The 27935-nt window shown below is 42.6% G+C and overlaps 2 protein-coding genes across 8 annotated transcripts in view; both read left to right on the plus strand.

The window, feature by feature from the left end:
* LUC7L (LUC7-like (S. cerevisiae)) overlaps positions 1-27935 on the plus strand; it is a 31971-nt gene that overhangs the window by 3618 nt on the left and 418 nt on the right. For 4 of the 7 annotated variants that reach the window (XM_008589379.1, XM_008589380.1, XM_008589378.1 and 1 more), the window contains 7 exons: positions 4967-5065; positions 13582-13692; positions 14603-14746; positions 22075-22251; positions 24944-25032; positions 26680-26709; positions 27149-27316. In XM_008589379.1, coding sequence (XP_008587601.1) covers positions 4970-5065; positions 13582-13692; positions 14603-14746; positions 22075-22251; positions 24944-25032; positions 26680-26709; positions 27149-27316 — 815 coding nt within the window. In that variant the 5' untranslated portion in view covers positions 4967-4969. Of the gene's footprint in view, positions 1-4966; positions 5066-13104; positions 13175-13581; positions 13693-14602; positions 14747-22074; positions 22252-24943; positions 25033-26679; positions 26710-27148; positions 27354-27935 lie in introns of those variants that run through there. The other 3 variants (XM_008589384.1, XM_008589382.1, XM_008589383.1) reach the window with 2 other exon arrangements.
* Positions 1006-1858, plus strand: LOC103604804 (bisphosphoglycerate mutase). The gene has a single exon (XM_008589385.1). It carries the CDS (start codon positions 1072-1074, stop codon positions 1849-1851), a length of 780 nt encoding a protein of 259 aa, XP_008587607.1. The 5' UTR covers positions 1006-1071; the 3' UTR covers positions 1852-1858.

A 27935-nucleotide genomic window follows, 5' to 3' on the forward strand; every position in this document is an offset into this window, starting at 1 on the left:
TGGGATCCGAACCCTCGGGCGGGAGCGCCGCTGCGCTTCCCAAGCAGCGCACTATCCAGTGCGCCACCGGGCCGGCCCCCAATAATGAAATCTTTACTCTCATGTAGTGGGGGAAGAGGATGGGACAGTAAATAAATAAATGAATAGATAATAAGCTGTTTTAGATAGGGTAATGAGGAAGGACCTCTTGGACATTTGAGCAGAGACCTGAATGGTGAGAAAGCATGCGTGAAGTTTGGGGTACAGTGCTCCTGGTGGAGGAGAGAACCGAGGGGCAGAAGGCATGCTGCTAGTGTGTCTGGACTGGTGTAAGGGGAAGAGGAAGGCAGAGGCTATGGAAACAAATGAGTAATGAGAAGCTGTGGACTGGGCAAGGTAACTCCAGGGTTTGGGATTGGGCAGAAAAGCTCAAAGGGAATTTGAGAGGAAGCTGGCGAGGGAAGAAGCAGCCCAGGAGACCCATGTGCATGTGCAGAAAGTGCTTCATGAGTGCGAGTGAGCAAAACATCAGGGGTTGCCAGTCACTTGGCTTGGGAATTCAAATGGGGGTGGCTGTAGAGGTTGAGCCTTGCTGTCGTGGGCTACCTGGAGGTGAGGGGTAGTCAAATGGATAGCTCTTCTGTGGAGTTTGTGATAAATTGAAGTTGAATGACTATAGTTCTTTAGAATATAGCAACAAAATAAAAGTGGCTATAATCCTTAGCCTGCTAAGTAAGGACTGCTCCATGTCCAAGTTTTTGCTCAAACCATCTCTAGTCATTAGTAGCAGGTAGGTCAAGGAGGAATGGAAGTGATCATTTTATTGAGGCTTATGGGAAAACGTAGTATTTCCCCATAATGGATGTGTTATTTCAGCTCTGCATGGTGTTAGGCTGTCAGGGGAATAGCCAGTACTTCCCTACCTCCTAGGCAGAGCTGAAAAGGTACATTCAAAGAGGGTAATGGTGGGGATGAGTCGTTGGAGGCGCCGGCCGTTCGGCGGCCCCGAGGAGCGGCTGCTGGTGGCCTCTTTGCAGATGCATTGCTGTCCTTGAACATTAGACCATTTGAAGACACAAGGGAAGCTCAGCCATGTCCAAGTACAAACTCATTATGTTAAGACATGGAGAGGGTTCTTGGAATAAGGAGAATCGTTTTTGTAGTTGGGTGGATCAGAAACTTAACGGTGAAGGAATGGAGGAAGCTCGGAACTGTGGGAAGCAACTCAAAGCACTAAATTTTGAATTTGATCTTGTATTTACATCTGTCCTCAATTGGTCCATCCACACAGCCTGGCTGATCCTGGAAGAGTTGGGGCAGGAATGGGTTCCCGTGGAAAGCTCCTGGCGTCTAAATGAGCGTCACTATGGAGCCTTGATCGGTCTTAACAGGGAGAAAATGGCTTTGAAACATGGTGAAGAACAAGTGAGGCTCTGGAGAAGAAGCTACAACGTGACTCCACCTCCCATTGACGAATCTCATCCTTACTACCATGAAATCTACAATGACCGGAGGTATAAAGTATGCCATGTACCCTTGAATCAACTGCCACGATCTGAAAGCTTAAAGGATGTACTGGAGAGACTCCTTCCCTATTGGAATGAAAGGATTGTTCCTGAAGTATTAAATGGAAAAACCATTCTGATATCTGCTCATGGAAATAGCACTAGGGCACTCCTGAAACATCTGGAAGGTATCTCAGATGAAGACATTATCAACATCACTCTTCCTACTGGAGTTCCCATTCTCCTAGAACTGGATGAAAACTTGTGTTCTGTTGGGCCTCACCAGTTCCTGGGTGACCAAGAGGCTATCCAAGCAGCCATTAAGAAAGTAGAAGATCAAGGAAAAGTGAAACAAGCTGAAAAATAAAGTGCTGGCTAGGCATAGATGCAAAAGGAGTGGCAGGCAGTGTGTTATAGGTGCTGACTTCTCTCTTTTTTCCCCTGATTCTCCATATTTTTTCAGAGCTAGGTTGTGGGGTAGAATTTGTATAGGTAACTTATTTTGACCCAGATAAAGTTTTAGGATGCCTGAGAGCTTATGTCATAAGCCTTATGAGTTAGTTTTTCTGCTAGCCCTGTTTGAAATAGTTATCAAACTAGTAAACAGTGGGGTTTAATCAAGTTCATAAGTTTCTGAGATGGGAGAGTAACAAGTGGAGATAAAGTTTAAGGTGTTAATCATTCAATAATTGTCAAGTCACTATTGACAAGCACTATTTCTTTTTTTTTTTTTTTTTTTCCTTTTTGTCTTTTTTCGTGACCGGCAACGGATCGCAACCCTCAGTGTCGCGCCCGTACCAGACCGGGACCGGCAACGGGATCGCAACCCTCGGTGTTGCTCCTGCACCTCGCTCAGCCAGTGAGTGGCCGGTCTGTATGTGGGATCCGAACCCTCGGTGGGAGCGCCACCGCGCTTCCCAAGCGGCGCACTGTAGCAGTGCGCCACCGGGCCGGCCCCGACAGGCACTATTTCATTAAGCAGTTCACTTTTATATTTAATAAGATTTTCTGAGATGGTAGTGGGGGACAGTAGTAGATAATATGAGGGGTCTTCAAAAAGTTCATGGAAAGATTCATATCTTTTGTGTTTGGTGGCTGTCTGGTATGGAGCATATTATCTATTAATTCCATCTTTTCCATTCGCTTTTTGAAGTATCCTTGTACACTATACATAAATATTTATTACTAACCTTTTCCTCTAGGAAGAGGGGTGCTTTGATAGTTAAGAGAAAATGAGAAAATCACAGATGGATTCCTCTAGGAAAGCCAACCACCACCCACCACAACAGCAGCAGGGCTCTTTAACGTGACTCTAGTCCAGAGACTTTCTTTGTTTGACATTTAGTAGAATTCCTCTTTGGCCAGTAGAACAAGCAGCATATAGACAACTGTGGCTGTTTACATTCTTTTTGTTTCATTTTTGTTTTTTGAACTTTAAACTTTGGGAACTTAAAATTGGTTTAAAAATAAAGTTCTGTGACTGAAAATGGAAAAAAAAAAAAGGGTAATGGTGGAACACAAGCTTGTCCTGTTTCCTTTAGCAGCAACTGTTCTGAGAGCTCTCATCACAGAATATAGTGGTGAATTTTTTGCTTCATGGGAGGTTTTTTTTTTTTTTTAAAGATGACCGGTAAGGGGATCTCAACCCTTAACTTGGTGTTGTCAGCATCACGCTCAGCCAGTGAGCGAACCGGCCATCCCTATATGGGATCCGAACCTGGGGCCTTGGGTCATGGGAGGTTTTCTAATGTCAAACCTTCCTTGACAGTTTTTAGAATGGAAATCAAATTGTACTTAAGATTTTAGTGCTTACTTCCGTTGGTGGTGGTTTTTTCTTTGAACAACAGAGCCTTCATTGGCTTAAAGCATTTTTTTTCTGATAGCTACCACTCACTTTTCAGCTATAACATTTAGTTTTATTTGTGGAAACTATTTATTTTAAAGAACAGTACCTGTTACTTAGAAGTGTGAAGCAAAAGTTGTCAGGTTTACAGGGACAGTGATTTTGGTTGCAACTTGGGCTTCTAGAACCACTATTGCTCTGCCTCCGGATCCCTCATGTAACCAATATAACATGAGCTACATCTGACTTCAGAGGAAGAATAATGGAGAAAAGTCGATCTTTGGTCAAAATGAAGATAAACTCCACACTAGGTGTTTCATTTAGTTGTCTGCCTAGTCCAGTGTTGGCTCTGTCGCTGGTGATACTGAAGAATATTTTGTTAGTGAGCATGGCACACACTTTTCATGAGACTATGGCCCAGGAGTCAGGCACTACATGCCTCTCTCTTTTTTTTTATTTTAAGTAATTTATTTTGCGGGGGTGGCTGGCCTGTACAGGGATCTGAACCTGTGACTTTGGGTTATAAGGCTGTGCTCTAACCATCTGAGCTAACCGGCCATCCCTGCAGTCCTCTCTAATTTGCCTAGAATGTTAAGGACTTTATAATCTACAAAGTTTTTGAAATAGTTTTGAACACAGTTGTACTTTGAGTTTGAAGGAGTTCCTGGACTCTGATGTTCTTTTTGTACTAGTTATGTAGATGTGTGTTTTTGTCCCACTGGGAGTGTCTCTTGGTTGGGATGTTGAGGTTTGTTAACATGCACTTTAGAAGTTGATACCACGATCCTCAGCATACAAACTTCCCTATTGCTGTGTAGATGGCCAAAGGCGGGATGTGCCTGCATAGAGTCTTGTGCTAAGGATTTAGGTAAGAAACATGCACTGTTGTCTGCTAGTTCTACATGTGGATAGAACATGTAATAGTGCATCAAGCTAATCTTACTGACAACACTTATTCTGTTTTAGATGGGCGACCAAGTCGCCCAGTTACGTGTCACCAATTATATATCCAGGGTCATTTTACCAGGTTAGGAGAATGTTGAGAGGATTCATCTGGCTCTGAATCTGCCTATTCTGCTTTATTCCCTTTGCTGTACAAAGAACTACACAAAGCCAAGTGTTAGGTTGTGTTGAAACTGCCAAAATCTGATTTCTATCTGCTCCCTCCATTTCCTTTTCTTGTCTCTGCATCTTAAGCATTGAACATCTTGAGTAGTCAGGGTTGCAAAAGTAATGTCTGGAAACTTGTAGCTATACTCTTTTCTGGCCCTTTCTTTCCCAACTTCCCTCCCCCCTACCCCCCGCCCTCATGCTGCTGTTTACTGAGTGCTTAGACTGATACAGAAATAAAACTGACGAAAGCTAATTAATGTGGTTTTCATGATTATGGTCTAATTATCCCTGGGTCTAAAAGAGATTAAAAAAACCTTTACACCGTTAAGTGCATCAGTTCCAAGTATGAGTATTATTTAATCATGGTGGTAATAAGAGAAATAAGGCTTCTCAGCCTTAATTTTCTTACCATTGTTTTAGTATTCAAGAAGATGTTTATTTTGATGACAGTTGAAATACCAGATCATATGACATGCTTTCTACAATGGGTAGGTGTTCATGCATACACTTTTTTTTCCCCCCACAGCGCATGGATTTAGGAGAATGTACCAAAATCCACGATTTGGCTCTCCGAGCAGATTACGAGATTGCAAGTAAAGAAAGAGACCTGTTTTTTGAATTGGATGTAAGTTTTATCTGGTGTTGATTCATCCCTACTGCAAAGAACCAAATAGTGAACTGAAGAATAATGTAACATATGCAAATTATGAAGCAAATAAATCAACGCTTGTTATCTTGCCACTGTAGCTGAAGTTGGAATGTGGCCCATACCATTTTATATGTGTCATTATCCTGAATTTTGTATGAATCATTTCCTTGCTTTTGAAAATTTTTTCATTACATATTTTGATGATTCCTTGACAGTGTGTTTATTCTTGCTTGTTTTTGAGCTTTATAAAAATGGTCTCAGTGTAGTCTTAAAACTTGTTTTTTTCCCATTCAGTATTATGTTTCTATTCTTCTTGTACGTGGTTTGTTTTAATTGCTGCTTGAATATTTCACAAACTATTCTTTCTTCATTCGTAGACATTTGGGTTGATTCTAGTTATTTTGCTGTTGTGAACAATATTATGAATATTTTTGAATTTCTTGTTGGTCACGTGTATAAGGATTTATCTAGTTTATATTCTTAGGAAAGGAATTGCTGGCTTGTGGGGGGACGTCTGTATTCATCCTTGCTAAATAGTTCTGTAATATTCTAATTTCTCTTCATTGTTTGATAAAGTGGCTGTATCAGTTTATACCAGTAGCAGAGCATATGCCCTCACCAGCACCTGGCATTATCACATTATTTAATTTTTGGAATTCAGTGGTTGTAAAATGGCATTTCATTGTGGACTTAATTTGCATTTGTTTACAATTCAGTAGTTGTGATATTTTATGTATGTTAGTAAATCTATTTAGAGTAGCATTTCTCAGCCTTTTTCCATTATTGTCCCCCAAAAGAGCCTTTTTTGGAAATTTTGATAACACAAGTACCCTGCATATCTCTATGTACTGTGATGCTGGGCCACCAATCATGGTAATATATAAGATTTTTTCACCCTTCAAGACCAGTTTTTACTCCTGCCCCGTTGAGAAGGCATGATTCAGGGTCATTCTGTTTTTTTTTCCTTTTTGTCTTTTTTCGTGACCAGTAACGGGATTGCAACCCTCGGTGTCGCGCCTGCACCGTGCTCAACTAGTGAGCAGACCGGTCTCTATATGGGATCTGAACCCTCGGCGGGAGCGCTGCTGCGCTCCTAAGCGCTGCACTCTACCGAGTGCGCCACTGGGCCGGCCCAGGGTCATTCTGTTTTTTTTTCCTTTTTGTCTTTTTTCGTGACCAGTAACGGGATTGCAACCCTCGGTGTCGCGCCTGCACCGTGCTCAACTAGTGAGCAGACCGGTCTCTATATGGGATCCGAACCCTCGGCGGGAGCGCTGCTGCGCTCCTAAGCGCTGCACTCTACCGAGTGCGCCACTGGGCCGGCCCAGGGTCATTCTGTTTTATTTCTTTTTTACCCCTAATCCTCCATCACTAGTATGACCAGAGGTCAGTAGAGCAGTCTGATGCTATTCAGGTTCTAGAATGAAGACTGGGAAGGGACTGAGCATGGTGTGGGGGAGCCAGTGAAAGACACAAAACCCAACGTAAAATGTTTTTTGCCCTGAATGACATTTTAGAGTGAATTCTATTTAAACCAGTAATCTTAAAAGTGATTAAAATCAAAACTCTTTTAAAAATACATTCTTTAACAACTCGGTGTACGCTCAGTGTTGTATCTTTGAATTAGCCAAAAATGCTTCTAGCAACAGCTCAACTATCAGATGGGGCTTGAAAATGGGAGTTTTCTATATTGTGAATTTTAATTCTTCAGTAATGTGAAAATGCTATGTAAAGAGGTCATTGCCTTGAGACATCAGGTATACAGATGTATAGGTTGAAATCTCAGTTTTAGTAACATAGCTTTTTGGATCACAAATCTTAACATTTTTACTGCACCAAAATGCCAATGCACTTTTTAAATAGTCTCATTAATTTAATGCTAGAGGAGGAGTAAATTAATGGAAGAAGTTGAGACTACAGAAAGAGACTGAAATATACATGGTAATTTAGTATACTATATTATGAAGGGTGTGTTTTCAACGGTGTGGAGTATAGGTGGGTTGTTCAGTGAACAATGTTGAAAACTGCATTGGCTGATTGGAAAAATAGCAAGTTGTATCTCCCCAAAATGAATTTTGTTATCTCGAGAGATTATAAAGCCTAGAAGCTAAAAGAGAAAGATAGGTACATTTATCCCTGTAAAAACTTAAAATATTAGCATATAAAAAATTCCCATGGGGGGCTGGGAAATTGGGAGATGTTGGTCAAAGGGTACAAACTTTCAGATATAAGGTGAATAAATTCTGGAGACCTACTGTATAGCATGGTGATTATAGTTAATGATATATTGTGTATTTGAAATTTGCTGAGAGTAGATCTTAAGGATTCTCACCACAAAAAAAGGTAACTGTGCATATATTAGGTCCAGTCAGATTGCTAGTATAGTAGGCAGAAATAAAAATTAAAAAGTATTTCTACCTTATGACTTATTTCTACAAATCTCTATCCTGAGAAAGTAACTGGAAATACACACAAAAATTGATGTGCAAAGATGTTTGTGGCAGGGTTGTTTATAAGACTGAAGAATTGGGTGCAACAGAAAAGCCCAAGAAGAGGCAGACACATGAGTAAATTGGAATGCACCCACATCATAGACTGCTCTTGAAACTAATGTCTGTGAAACCTGTTAAATGACTTAAAATGGCTTTGATATCATGAGCAAACAAAGATATAAAATACAGAGCTACAGAGATTTCTCTGTTTAGACTTTCATATGCTCTTGGTGACCATGTGTTGCTTATTAGAGAATTCATAGGACTTGCTTTAAAAATGCATAGAGGCTGTGATGAAAAGCACCTAAAGGCCTTCTTCCCTGTATCCATCCTGCTCTTTGGAGGCAGAGGCAGCCTCTGACGTGTTGCTTTAAAATGGAAAGAAGTAAACGCTTTTTAAAAGCTACAGCTTAATTCTTAAATATTACAAACTGACCTTGGTTGGTGGGCTTTTTAACAAACTTTTAAAGAGCATTTGCTGGAGGCCCATGTCATCATCATTTCAAAGATTGGCTGTATGTAGGTCAGAAATTCAAGGTTCTGGTGGCAACAAAGGCAGGTAGGGCATCATGTTCTTAGAATTTTTCTAAGAAGGTAGCATGTGCTGCAAATTCTTTGAAATATTACATATAAATTGTTTTCCACTATGGATTTTTAAAACAGTTTAAAGCTACAATTAAGTGAATATTTTTCTACAAAAGACTAAAAAGTTTGATTTAGCAGTGATTAAGGCAGTTTCTGATGGAGAACTCCCAATATAAAAAGTAGATGCAGTGGTATAATGTACCCATCATTCAGCTTCAGATGTGATCAGCTTGTGGCCAAGTGTTCTACATCTTTCCCCCCCTTTTCTCTCTCAAATCTCAAGACAGAGCTCACATGTCCTATTATTTCGTCTGTAAGTAGTTCAGCATTGTCATTGGCTTTTTTTTTTTTTTTTAAAGATGACCGGTAAGGGGATCTTAACCCTTGACTTGGTGTTGTCAGCACCACGCTCAGCCAGTGAGCGAACCGGCCATCCCTATGTGGGATCCGAACCCGTGGCCTTGGTGTTATCAGCACCGCACTCTCCCGACTGAGCCACGGGCCGGCCCCATCATTGGCTTTTTTATTTTTGTTTGCTGGTTGGTACAGGGATCTGTCATTAGCTTTTGAAGTTCTCTTTACTCCATGTACAAAAGACTGTACTATACTTGGTTGTAACAGAGTCTACTTAGTATGTTTTTCTCTTTTTCCTTTTAATATGTTAAGGAAAATTTAAACCATATAGAATTGAGCAGAGTAATATAATGAAATCTCCGGATTCTGTCTTCCAGTGTTCAGTAATTATTGTCATCAAGACTATCTTATTTCTTTTTTCCTGCTCTGTATTTTTCTGCCCCTGGATTATTTTACAGTAGCTCCTTGACATAGATTTTCATCTGTAAATACTATAAATAGTATGTCTAAAAGATAAGAACTTTATTAAACATAATTATGAACAATTTAACATCATATTCAGTCATTGTTCAAATTTCCCAGATTGTCTCAAAAAGATTTTTTTTTGCAGTTTTTTTGTTTGACTCAAGATCCAAAATAAGGGCCACACATTAGAATGCCTGTAAGTCTTTTTTAATCTATTTGTTGAAGAAACTAATTTCTAAGTGTTCTATATCCTGGATTTTGCTGATTGTGTATTCTTAGTGTCTTTTTAACATGTTCTCATCTTTGAAATTTCCTATAACATGGGAGTTAGATCTAGCAGCTTGATCATCGGATTTTTAAATTTTTTTTGACAAGAATATTTCAGAAAGAGAGTTATGTTCTTCCTGTTGTATCATATGGGGAGGCACGTTGATCAGTGGGCTTGGGTATTGGAACCAGCTTGATCTGTTCATCGTAAAGGTCCTCATTAGTCATTGGCCCAATGCTTTAAGCAGCAGTTGAGGATTATTATTATTTTTTTGTCTTTTTTCCGTGTCCGGCAACGGATCGCAACCCTCAGTGTCGCCCCCGTACCGGACCGGGACCGGCAACGGGATCGCAACCCTCGGTGTTGCCCCCGCGCCTCGCTCAGCCAGTGAGTGGGAACCGGTCTGTATGTGGGATCCGAACCCTTGGCGGGAGCGCTGCCGCGCTTCCCAAGCGGTGCACCAGCACAGTGCGCCACCAGGCCGGCCCGAGGATTATTAACTTGTATCAATTATTTCATTTGGGTTGCAGCATCTCATTAATTTTTAAAATAAGTACAACAATTGTATAGTTCAAAATTGAAAAGACACAAAAGATATGGTGTGAAAGCCTCCATTAGCTCTGTTCATCAGCCACCTGGTTGCCCCCAGAAGTAACCAATTAAGTTCCTTCTTTAGATGTGTATACCAGAGGAGAAAGGTATATCTGTATTCCTTTTTTAAAATACAAATGGTGGTCTATATGTCTTCTGTATTTGCCCCCTGCTTTTTAACTTTTCAATATATCTTTGAGATTATTTCCTATTTTTTATTCCCTTTTATTCCTTTTTGTGGGTACATGTATTTCAAAGACTGGGTATCTGTGCTGTACGACCAGCCCTTATTGATGGCTGTGGTGCTGCTAAGGTGCTGCATTGCATGTTGCTATGTTATGAGTATGTCTAGGAAGGACTCCTAGAAGTGAAACTGTTGGGTTTAGAAAGGTGTGTGCATTTGTCATTTTGATAGATAATGCCAAAGTGTTCTTCAGAGGGGCAGTGCCCCCATCAGTGGTGTGTGACTGTTGCCATTTTCACGTCTTTGCTAACAGAGCAAGTTATGAATCTTGGGTCTACCAATGAGAAAGAGATAAAAAGATGTTTCTTTGTGGGCCTTTATTTCCCGCCTGGACCCAAACTTGAGCCTGATGGGTGAGACTTCCAGCACATTTCCATCTGGGATCCACTTGTGCTTTATCTGGGAGAAGATGCCTTCCAATTCTCACCATTGGCTCTTTCTAACCCAGTGCAGCCTTAGCCTGACCACACCAGCACCCAGCCTTGATTTCTTGAGAGTGTTTTATCCAGAAATTCCCTAGGGAAAGGATCTGTTATATTTGCTATTAGGTAATCTGTAAATTAATTAGAAGTTTCTCAACTTGAAAACTAGCAAAAGAAACCCAGCAATATTAATCATATTAATTAAGCCTGTGGAAAAAGTTAAAGAGCAGTACATTTCTTTGTTCACATGTTGAAAATATAAAGAATTTATCTCTTTAGTTCAGTTGTCTTAACATATGTACACTATAATAGTTATATATTTCTCAGTCAGATATTCTGGGTTAGAATCCCCACATGACCTCGGGCAAGTTATTTTACCATCTTCTGTACATCTGTAAACTGAGCTGATAATAACTGCCTCAGAGGTGTGAAGATTAAGTACAAGGACTAAAAGGTCCTTGCATCCTGACTCCATCACTTAGTGGTTTGGAAGTTGTACTTCAGTTTCTTCATCTGTGGAATGGAGACCCTATGAGTCCTCTGCGACTGTTTTGAGGTATGTAGTGTGCAGGGCACAGTGCACCTGTTTGCTGTGGCAGTTCTGACTGACAGCATGGACTGGTCTTTGGCTCACTGATTGCTGGCTGGTTTCATTGCTGCTGGGCAGACAGAGTTGGGAACAGCACTAGATGGTCCTGTGTGGAGGAGGGACAGCCTCCTCCAGCTGTAATGAGGTCTGCTAGAACTGCCGTGTTTGGCCATACTACGAGGACACTGAGGTGTGTGTGCTGGTGCTGTACTGCACCGTGAGATGGTTATAGAGGTTGGGTGACCTTCTAGTAAATGGCAGGTTGTGATTAGGCCCTAATTTTTGGACTCGAGTACCTTTTTTTTTTTTTTTTTTTATCATTTAAATCTGCTCTTTAGGAACTAAACAAATTGAGAAACACTTTGAAGGGAACAAAGAGAGACAATAGAACAGAGAGCCACTTTTTAAAGAACGTGGCAGTTCAGACATCTTTCTATGATCTGCTTATTCTGTTTTGAAGTTTACTATTTAATTTTTAGGTTATCAGCATCTGAGTCCATAGCCGGTTTGATTCTGCTTAAGATGCAGGTAATTGGTTTGATTGGTAAAGGCACAGGCAGGGTTGTCAGGTGTCTGTTTTCCACTTGACCCCTGGAGTGGAGCCCTGGATCTGTCTCCAGTGTGTGATCGCTTGGGCAGACCATAGAGGGACAGTGTGTACGTGAACCTGGGGCATCTCAGGCTGCTCTGTTAGGAGCCATTGTCCCAGGTGAGCACAGATGCGACAGTGACCTCTATCGGCTCACTGGCACTTTGACCTGGCAAGCCGCGACCAGCTCTTCATCTTTCCAGGAAGTGCAGTATGCTAATGTGTGTAAGCAAACAAATGCCAGTTCGTTTGCTTTCCTGGTTGTTTGATTTGTTTTTTTTTTTTTTAAAGATGACCGGTAAGGGGATCTTAACCATTGACTTGATGTTGTCAGCACCACGCTCAGCCAGTGAGCGAACCGGCCATCCCTATGTGGGATCCGAACCCGTGGCCTTGGTGTTATCAGCACCACACTCTCCCGAGTGAGCCACGGGCTGGCCCCACACATTGTAGATTTTCATATTGCCCTCAAATTCTACCTTTTGGTAGAATCACGTGAATAAGGCTCACTGTGCATTAAATTGGCAGAGAAGCAGCTGATCTGCCCACCCACAGGTCCTGCAGGGCCTGGTTGTTTGATTTGAACATAGTGAAATGTTTACAAGAGAAAGTTTGGATGACCAGTGATGGTAAATTTTTGAATTCCAACATTATGGCATGATATTTGGGAGTCAGCCTCGGTGAATGATGATGCTTTAACCTTTCTCCAGGTTCCTGGGAAACTTGGTACCATCACAGAGCCTCTTTTATGTCTTGACATATACCCAAGTATGCATTTATTTGGAAAAAATATTTAAGATCTTTGGAGGCCATCATAACCCTCTCCAGTGTCTCTATGATCCATTCTCGTGTTATATTTGTCTTCGTGGAGTACTTTCTTACAGCTGACCTACTCTCTCCTGTCCCTTTTAGGAGGGTGGACATAGATTATCACCCTTTGGTTTGTTGTTCTAACTTTCATCTGCCTTCTCATCTCCACCTAAAATTTTCATTTCTTTATTTTTTGGTAGTAGATCATGCTGTCTAAACCTGTCGTTACTGCTAAATGCACTTACTGTCATATTTAACATGATGCGGACACTAACAAGCTGACTGATGATGTAACCTAGGAGGCGGTTTTTATTCCTGGTCACAGGCTGATAGTTGGAAAAGTGATATTCTGTTTGTATGTGTACCTGAAGTTGTGTTGGCCTTTGCTTAGTTATGGCAAATTAACTATAGCATATGTGATAACTTATTCATTACTTTCTTACTGTTTCCTGCCAACTCTTTACAGAGTAAGCAGTTAGATTTTCTAGAGTTTCTTTTCCTTTTTCTCTTTGGATAAATAGTGACCAGATTTCCTACTACTTTAGACAGTAGGCAATAAATAAATGTATTCACAGCTCTCAGTAATATTTTTTCTATTGTTTTGTTTTTGAGGTGGAAGGGGGGACTCTACCCTCAGAACATGAGGGAATAATATTTACGTGGCTCACAAAGACCAGTGAGTACATCATATGCATCTCCCACAACTCTCCAGAAGAGGGCCTCTGATACTAGTCTTGGTTCTGCCTTTTCTATCCCTCAGAGAACTCTATTAGTTATGGCCAAGTGTTTTAATTTTTCTCAAAATTTCTTGGTGATATTATTGAGGGTTGGAGGTCCTTTTACAAATTTTGGGAATAAACAAGTAAATCAAATGAGAAGACCATGCTTCTGCACAATCATTCTGTTTAACAACCCCCCTTGATTTAATGTGATTATGAATGTGTTGGCTGTAGTGTAGTTTAAGATCTTCCCATCGAACCTACAGGCTTTAAGAAACCAACCTGGGAGTGTATTTCTTATCAAACAAATGGTGCCAAGACTGTACACATTATTCATCATAACTCTCTGCTTTTCCTGAGCTAGGCAATGGATCACTTGGAGTCCTTTATTGCAGAGTGTGATCGGAGAACCGAACTTGCCAAAAAACGACTCGCAGAAACACAGGAGGAGATCAGTGCGGAAGTTTCTGCAAAGGTATGCCTGGTGGCTTTGGTATAAATTCTTACCTTGCAAATACTGGGTTGCCAATAGCTATTAACTGACCACCAGCATTGATTGGGTGACTTTGGGTGGATGTACTCTCTGCTGTGGGTGTTCCCAGTAAGGACAGAAGGCTGTGTCTAAGCATTCCTGTCCATGAACTCTCACTCCCAGGAAATGCTGCCTCTGTTTCTTTTTATTTCTGTCCATTTTTCCCCCTCTATATGAGTGCGTGTTTTTTAAACTTTTTTTTTTTTTTTTTAACATCTGCATGTAAAACAGGAAATAGGGAAATGGTCAAACTCTGATGCACCCATATTATGGCATGAAGGGGAGGCAGATCTGTATGTAATTGTTCCTAGTGTGAGCTGCATCACTCTTCTGTGTCTCCTTTTCAGGAAAAACGGGTCTGTCATTTTTTTATTTTCGGTATTGTAGAAGCATTTCTTTGGATATATGCCATTGCTAATTGGACCAAAGGTGCTATTTTGTTTCTAAAGATAAATCCCAGTAATTTTTTAGAATTTTGCTTACAGCTTAAGTTTGTGCATTTGAACCTAGACATTTTATTTCCCATGTCCAGAAGATTGAACTGTAATAGAAAACATAAAAAGAAACAACCTAGAAAATGACCAAAATATGGTCCTTGGGACAATGTTGGAATTGTCAGATGCTACTGCTTTCATTGGAACACAGCACACAGGTTTAGTTAATGGTCAGGGTATTAGTGGCGGTAATAAGGACATTATAATCGTTAAAATGTGGATGTGATTCAGTGTAGCTCTTCCATTTATTTTCAGTAGAATAGACTGGACACACAGCAAGAGAAACACTTGTTTCCTTTGCATTCAAAATCTTCTGTTTTTAGATGTCTGCTTATCTGATTCTTTCTCTCTCCTCTCAGGCAGAAAAAGTACATGAGTTGAATGAAGAAATAGGAAAACTCCTTGCTAAAGCTGAGCAGCTAGGAGCCGAAGGAAATGTAGATGAATCCCAGAAGATTCTTATGGAAGTGGAGAAAGTCCGCGCAAAGAAAAAAGAAGCCGAGGTTGGTGAGAAGAATGTCTCAAGGAAAGGAGAATGTTATTAACTTTGATAGAGTTGACCGTTGGGACTAATGTGAAGCCATGCCTGTAGTTTTTTTTTTTTTTTTTTTTTTTTAATAAACGTTTTTTAGAGCAGTTTTAGATTCAGAGCAAAATTGAAAAGAAGGGACAAAGATTACCCATGTATCCCCCTGCCCACCCGCTGGCCACCTCCCTTATCAGCATCTCCCACCAGAGTGGTACGTTTGCTGAAATCAGCGGACCTACGTTGACACATTGTTACCACCCAAAGGTTATAGTTTACATTGGCATTCACTCTGGGTGGTGTATTTTCTATGGGTTTTGAAAAGTGTATAAATGACGTGCATCCATGATTATAGTAGTATACAGAATAATTTCCCTTCCTTTAAAAATCCTCTGTGCTGTGCCTGTTCATCTCTCCTTTCCCCCAACGCTTGGCAACCACTGACTTTTTTACTGTCTCCATAGTTTTACCTTTCCCAGATTGTCATATAGTTGGAATCATACTACATAGCTACTATCTATAGCCTTTCCACATTAGCTCTTTCACTTAGTAATATGCATTTGTTTCTTCCACGTCTCTTCATGACTTGACAGCTCATTTCTTTTTAGTGCTGAATAGTATTCTATTGTCTTCATATATCACAGTTTATTAATCCATTCACCTACTAAAGGACATCTTGTTTGCTTCCCAGTTTTGGTATTTATGAATAAAGCTCTCTAAACATGCTTGTGCAGATTTTTGTGTGGACATAAGTTTTTAACTTTTTCAATAAAAACACTATGAAGCATAATTGCTGAATCATGTGGTAAGAGGTTTAGTTTTGTGAGAAACCACACCATCCTATTTTCTGAAGTGTCTACCGTTTTGCAGTCCCATGAGCAGTGAATGAGAGTAGCTCCACACCCTCCCCTGCATCTGGTGGTGGTGGTATATGGGCATTGGCCTTTCTGATAGGTGTATAGTGGTATCTCATTATTTTAATTTGCATTTCCCTAATGACATGATGTTGAACATCTTTTCACGGGCTTACTTGCTGTTTGTATCGTATTTGGTGAGGTGACTGTTCAGGTCTTTTGCCAGTTTTTAAAATTAGGTTATATATGTTAATGTTTTGTTTTAGCGTTCTTTGCATATTTTGGATAATAGTTCTTTATCAGATGTATCTTCTGTGAATATTTTCTCCTGGTCTTTGGTTTGTCTTCTCATTCTCTTGACATTGTCTTTTTGTTGGTGGTGGTGGCTGGCCAGTACGGGGGTCTGAACCTGTGACTTTGGTGTTGTAACACTGAGTTCTAATGAGCTGAGCTGACTGGTCAGCCCTTCTTGACCTTGTCTTTCGCAGAAGTTTTTAATTTTCATGAAGTCCAACTTATCAGTTATTTCTTGCACAGATCGTGCCTTTGGTGTTGTATCGGAAAAAGTCATCACCAACCAAGATCATCTACGTTTTGTCCTGTGTTACCTTCTAAGAGTTTTATAGTTTCGTATTTTATATTTAGGTCCATGATCTGTTTTGAGTTAATTTTCGTGAAGGGTGTAACACCTGTGTCTAGGTCTATTTATTCATTTATTTTGCATGTGGAAGTCCAGTTGTTCCAGCCACCATTTGTTGAAAAGATTATCTTTGCTTAATTGTATTGCTTTTGTTCCTTTGTCAAAATCAGTTGAGTATATTTAAGTGGGTCTACTTCTGGGCTCTCTATTCTGTTCCATTGATCTGTTTGTCTGTTTTTACACCGATACCACACTATCTTGATTACTGTAGCCTTATAGTAGGTCTTTTTTATTTTTTATTTTTTTATTTTTTTGGCAGTTGGCTAGTAGAGAGGGATCAAACTTGGGACCTTGGTGTTACCAGCACCATGCTCTAACCAGCTGAGCCAACTGGCCAGCCGCCATCTTTTTTTGCATCCTGTCTGCTTTATCCATTAGAGCCCTTAGCATTTAATCATAGTTGTTTTTAATTCCTAGTCTGATGATTCCAGCATCCCTACTATATCTTAGGTTGTGATGCTTGCTCTATCTCTTCAAGCCATGTTTTTGCCTTTTGGTATGCCTGGTAATTTTTTCTTGGTAACTGGTGGGTAATATAGTGGGTAAAAGGAACTGCTGTAAATAGGCTCTTAGTAATGTGATGATAAGGTGTTGGGATGGGTATTCTATGGTCTTGTGATTAGATCTCAGTCTTTTGGTAAGCCCTTGCCCCGGGATTGTGAACTTTTTTTTACAAGTGCTTCTCAGGTTCCCACACTCCCAACCCCACCTCCACCCCCACCTTCAATGGGACAGGATGGCTAGAGGGGGCTAAGTTGGGTATTTATTTCCCCTTCCACCAGGTAGGTTAGGCTCCGATAAAACCCCAGCAGGTTAGGCTCTGGTAAAATAGTTTCTCCTGAGTGCAGGCCTCATTAAGAACAGAATGCTCTGGCATATTTCAAAATGGTTTCTTTCTCCCTCTCCCTGCCAGACTCACAAGGCGATTTTTCTTTGATATTTACTGTGAAGCCTGGCAAAGCTGGAGGTACAACTCATAAAAGTGTGGAATCGCCCTATGACTGGGGCCTATGGAGTTTTTTAAGTCAGACTTGTGCTTGCTGAACCTCCAGAAAGTCATTGATTACAGTTTAGGGTTTTTTTTTTTTTTTTTTTTTTTTTTTTCCCCCTGGCACTGGTTCCCGTGGAAGTTTCTGCTCCAGTAATTTGTGATTCTCTGTGCCTCTGTCTATCTCTCCACTTTTGGGGGCAGCAGTTTGCCCTGTGACCTCACTTCTCTGATTGATCTAAAAACGGTGATTTTTCAGTTTGTTCAGCTTTGTATTCATCAGGGTGTAGTGGCGACTTCCAGTATTAGAGAGGAACTGGAAATAACTTGGGTTTGTGTGTTCTCTCTGCCACTCACCCTGTGTTACCTCAGAGAAGTCTGAGCATAGTTTTCATCTGTAGAGAGCAGTCCTGCCCAGTCTTGTAAAGGTCACGCAGATGTCGGTTTCACTGTTGTTTCCTCTGTTTCTTCTGCTTCCCTGGGAGTGTTGGTAGACTGGGGTTTTATTCAGCTTGTGTGACTGGCACAGAGTTGTCTTGCTGATTATGTAAAGAATGAAACCTGTGTGTTCCTAGTGACGTTGTACCTTTGGTAGCGAGAACCTGTGCAGATTGGCGGGTGGCATCCAAGTGGTGTCAGGCTAGGGGTGCTGGGCCAGGACACACTGGCATTGTGGTGGGGAAACTGAGTCAAGGGCTCAGTGTTTGTATGATTGGCAACCCTTTTCCTCCTGGATTAACTCATCCATTGGATGCCTTCTGGTTCTCAAATCCTCACCACTTGTATTGGCAGAGACGGCTTGTGATGGGAATGGTAGAGTCAGAGGACATAGAACTGGGTGCGTTCACTTAATAAACACTTACTCAGCTCTAGCTGTGTGCTAGGCACTCTTCTAGTTGTGAGCAATACAGAAAGGGCCCTTCTGTCATGGAGACAGCACTGTAGTGGTGCAGGGGGAGGCGGAGCGCAGACAGAAGGAAGTGTGAACAGATGGCTAAGATTCATTCAGATGAAGGTAGGAGCACAAATGAAATTGGGTCTGAGTTTGAGAGTGACTTTGGGTTGGGGGTGGTCTCTAGGTAAAGTAGGGTGATCCCTGAAAGCCCCATTAGCTGAGACCCACAGACTGAGGAGGTTACTGGGATGGTAGGGGGCAGGAAGGTGGGGCAGAAGTAAGGAAATGGCATGTAGTGCCCTGGTGCAGGCCTGGTTTTGGTTATCACTGTGCCCCTGCCTCAGCATCGTGCCTGTCACATAGTAGGTGCTCACAGTTAGCTGACTGCATGGTGCTAAGGGCTCATGGGTGTTAGAGCCATGCTCACTGAAGCTACCCACAGGTATGGAAAGAAAGCAATAGAGTTACTCAAGGTGGGACTGTCAGGGCTGTGCTTTCCGTGGTGCCCGAGCAGCGGCTGGAATTGAGGTTGGCAGCATTTGTCTGTTGGAAGGTGGTGCTGGGATAATCTTTCACACCCCTGATGCACCAACACACTCCTTCGTAGGTACTATATTTTTTGCTGTTAATTCTTTAACATAAAGGATAGAGAAAAGAATTCACAATACAAATACGATGTTTTTGTATATAAAACTTAGATGTGATCACTCTAAAAGACAGTGGGATCATGCTTGTAGCACACTGCGTAGAATCAGCGAATGTGACAGTCGCAGATGATTTTGTGATTCAAATGCCTTGTGTGGCATTGCCATGGTGGTATGACTTCCCAGACGGTAACCAGCACTTGGTAAAGTTCTCAACATTTTTACCTTGGTTTGCAGGGTAATTCCATTTCTGGTTAATTGGGTGTAAATTCTACAAACAGTTCTATGTGTTCATGTATAAGAGTGTCATGCTCACTGGACTGCTGATACCTCCACTAGAAAGGCCAGAGAGTCAGTAGGGATGCTCTGCAGCTTCTCAGGGCACCCTCAGACCTTAACCCTTCCTGCTTAGACACCAGAAGCCCCTTTGATAGCTCAGAGATTTGTACATTGGCTAAAAATAACTATGGATGTCTATACTCGAGAGAGGATCAGAGTGTGGGATGTGTGGCTCCCCATGCCCAGGACTCCCAGCATCCTTACCTCCTATTGCTGCCCCCTCCCTGTCACTGTAGGTATCAGAGGACTCAGCATGCCCCTAAGAGGCAACACCTCTCCCATAAAACCACTGGGGCAAGGTCGGGATGGTGTGGGCGTGTGGGACCCTGGCAATGCTGATTTCTGCAGCATTGTGGCACCTCTGCTGTCCTTTCTGCTCTGAGGAGCAGGCAAGGTGTTAAGTAGTCTTAAGGCTTCTTGCCTGCTTTTTGGCTCACTTCTAGTGGCTTAGAATCTGAGGGTTTTTATCACTCTTAGTTATTTGAAAGAACGGAATATTTGGCAGTGGTTATTAGTTACTCAGGATAGCATATTTGCAGGAATTGTTAGAGAATTTATTTTTTTAATTTTATTTTTACTTTCTATTTTGAAATAATTGTAGATTCACATGCAGTTGTAAAAAATAGAGAAAGGCTATCCGGTTAACTCAGTTGGTTAGAGCGTGGTGCTAATAAACACCAAGGTCCAGGTTTTGATCCCTGTACTCTCTGTCCAGTGGCCAAAAGAAAAAAGAAATAATGCAGGGATACCCTGTGTATCTTTTACCCAATTTCCCCCGAAGGTAATCTATGGTAAAACTATAGCATAGTATCACAACCAGAATACTGGCATTGATACAGTCAAAATACAGAAAAGAGCCCTCCTTTTATAAGCCACACCCACTTCTTGGACCCCTGGTAATTCCTCATCTTCTCCCCATTTCTTTCTTTTTTTTTTTAAAAGATGACCGGTAAGGGGATCTTAACCCTTGAGTTGGTGTTCTCAGCACCACGCTCAGCCAGTGAGCGAACCGGTCATCCCTATATGGGATCCGAACCCGGGGCCTTGGTGTTATCAGCACCGCACTCTCCCGAGTGAGCCACGGGCCGGCCCCTTCTCCCCATTTCTTTGTTTTGGTGAATTCAAGAATGTTTTATAAATGGAATCATACAGTATGTAACCTTTTGGGACTGGCTTTTTTTTTTTTTACTGAGCATAATTAGAATTTATTTTGAAAGATTTGAGAGGGTGGCATTTAAAGTTTCAAAACTCATGCTGGCCGGTTAGCTTAGTTGGTTAGAGCACAAGGGCTTATAACACCAAGGTCAAGGATTCAGATCCCTACATTGGCCAGCCAGCAAAAAAAAAAAAAAAGTTTCAAAACTATAAAAGGGGCAGAATATCAAATACTTGTGAGCCCACTATACTTATTGTTTCTGCTTAAGGTTTTTTGTTTTGTTTTTTCTTTTAATAAAAGATGTAGCATTCCATTTATAATGGAAATTCAAGTTCCTGCTGTTTCTCCTCTCTAGTCCCAATTCATTCCCTCTCTAGCATATATCCTTTAGTTGTCTTCATACTTTATTACATATGTGTACCCATATGCTGTGTGTGTGTGTCTGTGTGTGTGTCTGTGTGTGTGTGTGTGTGTGTGTGGTGCACTGTGTGGGTGATGTGCATTGTGCATTTTTAAAACCCTGCATTAATGCTATATTTGTTTTTCTGCAACTTGCATTTTTTCATTCATTGGTGTTTGTGAGATCTCTCCGTGTTGCTACATACAGATCTATTCAGATCTATTCAGTTAGTTTATTGCTATAGCATTCCATTTTATGAACGGATGACTGTTCATTCACAGTTTTCTAGGTTATTGGTGGTTTCTCACTACTGCAAACAATTCTGCAGCACGTGTCCTTATTCCTTACGCCTGTGTGGTGCACATGTACGATAGCACAAATACCTGGAACGGTTTCTGGGTAATGGTGCATACGCATTCCATTTTAACAGGTCGATTACTAAATTGTACTCCACATTAGGTGTACCAGCTTAGTTTCCTATCAGCAGTAAATGAGAGCGTTTGTTTTTATACCTCTTTGCCAGTTAGTGGGAGTGACATATATCTTATTTTAATTTGTATTTTCTGGAGAATGTTTTGAATGTGTGAATTGATGAAAGATTACTTACATTCACTTTCAGATGTCCGTTTAAAAAAGGACAAATGACTATTAGAATGTGTTTCTTAAATCTGGATCTTGAAGGAGTGTTTTAATTTGAGTGCAAGCAGCAGCAACAGTGCCCCTTGGCTTTTTTTTGTTTGTATTTAGTGTATTTTGCCTTGAGGCTGAGTGAGATACTTTCTGTAATCGGACACAGACTCTGCAGTGGCTGCGAGGTGGCAGGGTGGGGGATATTTTATTCCATTCTTTTGTGCAAACTTTTTTCCTTTGAAGAAAGTGTCTAATGTGTCCTTGCAAATTTTACTTTTGGGGATGCATTGGGGTACAGTTTCCCAGACATTGCGACACAGTCCCTACTATGGCTTGCTCTGTATTTTGTGCTTGTTTGTTTGTTGAAGATTATCCCTTCTTGCTTCTCTGGTCCTTATAAAGCATTCATCGTACAGAGCAGAGACCTGCCTTCCCTGCTGGTTTCTAAGAACAGAGAGGGTCCTGCTTGTCTGAATGTTTTGAATGTTCCTTGTTGCTTTGATATCATGACTCTGTTCATATCTTAAACAATGAAAATTGAATTGGTTACAAGTATCTGAAGCTCTGTTTGTAAACAGTCCAGTTTTTCACATTTATTTAAAAGTTTCCTCTGTCATCCTATCAAATATTTCCAATTTGGAGGTTGGATACATGGTGACAGTTCTGTAAACCTTTCATCTCTCTATTCCCTTTCTCCAGGAAGAATACAGAAATTCCATGCCTGCATCCAGTTTTCAGCAGCAAAAGCTGCGTGTCTGTGAGGTCTGTTCAGCCTACCTTGGTCTCCATGACAATGATCGTCGTCTGGCAGATCACTTCGGGGGCAAGTTACACTTGGGGTTCATTCAGATCCGAGAGAAGCTTGATCAGTTGAGAGTACGTCAGTGTATTGTATTTCTGTAGAAACCTGAGGAGTCTTGTGGTCATCTTCATGTTTCTGTAATTTTAAAAGACCTTGTGTTCCGGGGCCGGCCCGGTGGCACACTGCTATAGTGCGCCGCTTGGGAGTGTGGTGGTGCTCCCGCCAAGGGTTCGGATCCCACATACAGACCGGTTCCCGCTCACTGGCTGAGCGAGGTGTGGGTGCAACACCGAGGGTTGCGATCCCGTTGCCGGTCCCGGTCCGGTATGGGCGCAACACTGAGGGTTGCGATCCGTTGCCGGACACGAAAAAAGACAAAAAGGAAAAAAAAAAAAAGACCTTGTGTTCTGATCTTCTCTAAGAATTCAAGTTTTATAGTGAAATGCTCAAATTTTATCACTTGGGTTCACATAAAAGACATGAGGTCTCAGAATCCAAAGGAGCCTTGAAGGTTTATATAGTCTGTACTCCCTCATTTATGGAAGAAAACGGTGAAGTCCAGTCCCAGGGTACAACAGCTCTGTCCACTTCTGCGGCGCTCCCGCCAAGGGTTCGGATCCCACATACAGACCGGTTCCCGCTCACTGGCTGAGCGAGGTGTGGGTGCAACACCGAGGGTTGCGATCCCGTTGCCGGTCCCGGTCCGGTATGGGCGCAACACTGAGGGTTGCGATCCGTTGCCGGACACGAAAAAAGACAAAAAGGAAAAAAAAAAAAAGACCTTGTGTTCTGATCTTCTCTAAGAATTCAAGTTTTATAGTGAAATGCTCAAATTTTATCACTTGGGTTCACATAAAAGACATGAGGTCTCAGAATCCAAAGGAGCCTTGAAGGTTTATATAGTCTGTACTCCCTCATTTATGGAAGAAAACGGTGAAGTCCAGTCCCAGGGTACAACAGCTCTGTCCACTTCTGAAAGAACTTCTGTTTGGAGATAGGGAATGCATCTGTCTGTGTGGTAAGGCCAGACAGAAGGTCACACATCCTGGCACCTTGCCTTTGAGCCCCCTGAGAAGGATAAAGAGGTGATGGGGTTTTCTGACAGCACTGTACTGCCCTGGCCCACACAGCCTGTGTTTCTTCCTCAAGCCTCCTCATTTTCCCAAGTTAGACTCTAAAACATTTAAAATATTAAATACAGAATGCCAAGAAGAAGGGTTGAAAAGGTTTCAGAGACTCGAATTGTCATTCTTCAAACTGATGAGGCCTCCCTACTTTGTACTAGGACCCAGGATGGGGTGTTGGGAAGTAGGAGGCCTTCCTTCCATACATCTGAAATGTGGAAGGACAGACAGGTGGTACGTGATCATAGAATGCAGAATGCTGCAATAGCCAAAGCCTCTTTCTGGGCTGGGAACCTTGTGTACCCCAGGAAGGAGCCACTTACTCAAGCAGCAGGGCTCTATGCCGGAGGAGGGGTCCCCGTAGGTGACGTGTGCACTTGGACTAGGAGCAGAAGCTGGGATGATAGTAAGGGTGTTCTCAGCCTCTGGTCTCAGAACATTTGCTTCTGTGTTGCCAATAGAATTTTGAAAAACAGTGTATTCTGTCACACGTTTTTAAGTTGGAATTTTTCCTTTTAAGTTTATTGGTGTAAAAGATGTAAAAGTATTTTATATGTACCCAATAGAATATAAATAACAATTTGGTATCCACTATCATCCCATTAAAAATTGGCTCCTTAGCAGTTGGAGATGTTACAATCCCATTTCTCATTTAAATGGTATTTCCATTTCATATCACCCCAGAAATTTGTCCTGATGTACTTTATTATACCTGAAAGTTTTTTGTTTTCCCTAATATATATTTCTGCATCAGAAATTTGCATTTATTAAAATGTTTTTCCTGCAACCTTAGGAACTTAAGTATTAACTTGGTCTAGGGGTGTGAAAGGGCTTTGAGTTGATATTGGGGGTGAGGGATACTCAGAATGGCACCTAGTGCTTCTCAGCTCAGCATGTGTGGAGGGTGTTTCAGTATTTTGGTTTCTCAAAGCCTCTTGCCTTCTATTGCATTCTTGATCAAGCCCAGGGAGTCAAGTCTGCTTGTGTTGAAAGCCAGGTGCAGGGCCTTCATGGTTCCCCTCCCTGGCTTGCAATCCCCATGAGGTTAGGTCAAAAGCCAGGGTAGCACCCAGTACCTTAAGGTGGGCCACTCTTTGGTGGCAGCAGTTTTGCTCCCAGCTGCAAGATGTGTTTGGTCAGACATACGTGTTTGGAGTTTGCTTTGGGTAAAATACTTCCTGGATTGCTTTGAAACAATGTGGTCAATTCTCTGTGACTTAGAAGTGTAGCACCTCTTAGAATATATGGTTTGTCATTGAATTTATAAAATGTAACGATAAAGCATTTTTTCATGTGTTAAATCTTCTCCATTGATTAAGAAGTTTTAAAAATGACTCTTAAGGGACCAGCCCGTGGCTCACTCGGGAGAGTGTGGTGCTGATAACACCAAGGCCCCGGGTTCGGATCCCATATAGGGATGGCCGGTTTGCTCACTGGGTGAGCGTGGTGCTGACAACACCAAGTCAAGGAGTAAGATCCCCTTACCAGTCATCTTTAAAAAAAAAAAAAGACTCTTAAGAGTTTTTCTTAGATTTTTAAATGACCAGTACTGAGATCACATAAAGGTACTTTGTTAAACAACATTCACACTCTAGTTTGTGTAACTTCTCTTCCTTCATTTTCCCATTTTTCATTTATTTAGAAAACTGTGGCTGAAAAGCAAGAGAAGAGAAATCAGGATCGCTTGAGGAGAAGAGAGGAGAGGGAGCGGGAGGAGCGGCTGAGCAGGAGGTGAGCCTGGGTCACTGGGCTGGCTACATGCCTCAGTAATGCCTGCTCCAGCCATCAGTGTTCCTTGGAATGGCCAAGGTCTGCTAAATACCTGGGCTGGTCCAGGACTTGCGTGTGTGTAACAGAGCAGCTTTGGTGGCAGACCAGGGCCTGGCTATGCTGGCCTAAGAGAGGGAGAGGGAAAAGCTGAGGAGAAGTTCTTCATTCAGCCCACAGAACCTGCTCTGATGGGTCCAGGGGGTCAGCACTCAGCAATTGGACAGGTAGGAAACATCCTGTGGGAGAAGGAACTGCTGTGTCTCATGGTGATGCTTTGCTGGGGGGAAAAATCCATTAGGGAGGGGTTTTGGGGCCAAGTGGTTGGAGGCTATGTCCAGGCTATGGCATTTATATGCTGAGTGATGTGGGGCCATTGGACAGCTTCTTGCAGAGGAAGGGTGGACTTGAAGCATGCACATGCTGTCCTGTGGGGAACAGAGTGCAAGACCATGAGTGTCTGGTTGGGAGAATCCAGGTAAAGGGGGTCGCAGTTTGAACGAGGTGGAAGGAATCTGGGTATGTTCTGGGGGTGGAACTGTTAGCATTTGTTGGTAGACTGTATGAGGTGTGCAAAGCTGGCCTCGAAGTTTCTGGCATGGAGTTGGGTAGGTAGACTGGGAGTGGTTTGTTGGCGAGAGGAGGTAGAGTTTGGCTTTGCCATATTCAGTTTGTGATGCCAACTCCCAGTAGAGTTGTTGAGTCTGATTAGAGTTAAAAGCAGAGGTTGGAGCCAGGAACAACCACTTTCCCGAAGGGCACAGCTTGTTGTCCTTGAAAGTTCCAAAAACTGCGCTTTCTTGAAACAATTCCTTAGTGCATAACTCAGGGCAAACGTTTATTATATTTTCTGTTTGTTTTTAATGTTTCAGTTATCCAGCAATAGATTCTGATTACAAAGAGACTTGGATAACATAAAAACATTAAGCAAAACATGGAATCCTATTTTGCACCGGGGTGACTCCTATCATAGTGGGGTGTCTGTGTGCACAGTTGCAGCCACACACATGTTGCAGGTGCATGTGGGACCACTTGTCCTTAATGGCTGCACCGTGCTCCCAGAATGGGTATAAAATCAGCCCTCGTTGTAACGTGCATTTTTCAGATTTCTAGTTGTGTAGCAGAAGGAGCTCGTTTGACTCTCATCTGGCAAGAAGCTTGTGTTTGGAACTTAAGGCTTTGCTTCACTTTGGTGTCTTTTTGGTGACTTTATATTCATGCTCATCCTTGGCGTGTTCTGCGTCTGTCTGCACATTCTGTGCCAGTATTCGTTGCAAAGGCTTTAGAGTGCAGCACGGTTTTCCCTCAGCGTTGCACAGTTGGAACATGTCCATTCCCAAAGGCCTGTGGTAACCTTGCAAGGCTGCATCTGACATCCTGAGCCCTATGAACTTCAGGTGCCCCTGAGTGTGCCACAGAGCAGCTGGAGGGTGGCGGGGCTCATCCCACAAACGTTGGCACTTCCCACTGCAGGCCGGGAGCAAGTGAGCAGCTAGAAGATAAAGGTCTTTAGAGGCGTTCCTTCACCTGTTGGATCTGAGGCACCTCCCCGGAGGTGGTGAGAAATGGGGGTGCTTTGGGGAAATTGTTCATTTTCTTTTCCCTTTTTAGGTCTGGATCAAGAACCAGAGATCGCAGGAGGTAGGTTTCCAGACTCATTGATGTATTCTCAGTCTAATGTCTTTCCACAAGCATTTTCTTAATATTTAATGTTCATAACTTCGCGGTTGTCACCTCGTAGGCAGGGCTGGCTGCTGAAGGGCATAACAGATGGTGTTGGTTGGGTCTTAGTGCAGGGAGTCATCCACCACTAATGACAGGAAAGGTCAGAGGGTGCTGCCGAGGCCTGCAGGGTGACCAGGAGAGAGGTTTGGAGAAGGCACCAGTGGGAAGGGTCTGGCCATCAGAAATGTAACTGCTGGGAGTATTTTAAACCTAAATTGTACATTTGTAGGAGGCAGAAGGGGGAATATCAGTGAAGCAGCTGAGAGAGGAGGGCATCAGAGCTGGACCCTTGTGGAGCTCTGTGCCCACAGAGCCTCTGGCCAGAGTCTCAGATCCTTTTTTCTGCTTTTTCTAGGTCACGCTCCCGGGACCGGCGTCGGAGGCGGTCAAGATCTAACTCCCGAGAGCGACGGAAGTCCTCCCGGTCCCGGTCCCGAGATAGACACCGGCGTCACCGCAGCCGTTCCCGGAGCCACAGCCGGGGACACCGCCGGGCTTCCAGGGACCGGAGTGCGAAATACAAGTAACTACTCTGACTCCTTCGGTAGCTGCAACCAGGAGTGAGCCCCTTCTCTTTGTGTTCCCAGGGTCTGCTAGGGTCTTCAGTGGGGCCCTTTTGCCATATCCGGTAGGGATGGGGCTGGGCCTGCACTTATGAGCCTGGCTGGGCCGCTGTGGAGCCGAGTGTTGGGGCCTTTGGGAGTCATGAGTGGGACTCTGAGGGCTGTGGAGTGGCCATGCACACCACTCTAAGGGGTGCTGCAGGGGCTGCACACTCACTGTCGCCAGTCTGAGCATGCTGCACTCACAGAGCAGCTCAGACTTGTGTCCTCACCAGCCTCTGTTTACCTCTGTTGTGATTTTTGATTTTGGTCTTTTTTCCCATTGTATTTTTACGTGGTGGATTATATTCCACATGTATAATTTTGTTGTGTTCTCTGCTTCATTTATGTTATAGCGAAAGCTTTCCCTCTTAATTAAAAATCTTTGCAAAGGTTGCTTTTTAATGGCTACCTAATGCTCCCTCTGCAGTGGGCTGGGCCTGAGGTAGCAGGCTGGGCTGCCATCTGGCCTGCTGGAGGCTCCTGAGTTGTGGTGGGGGCACGGCCTTCCCTGGCCCAGTGTTGCGGGTCCATGTTTGC

The sequence above is a fragment of the Galeopterus variegatus genome, unplaced genomic scaffold (genome assembly GCF_000696425.1).
Source record: "Galeopterus variegatus unplaced genomic scaffold, G_variegatus-3.0.2 Scaffold5407, whole genome shotgun sequence".
Lineage (NCBI taxonomy): Eukaryota > Metazoa > Chordata > Mammalia > Dermoptera > Cynocephalidae > Galeopterus > Galeopterus variegatus.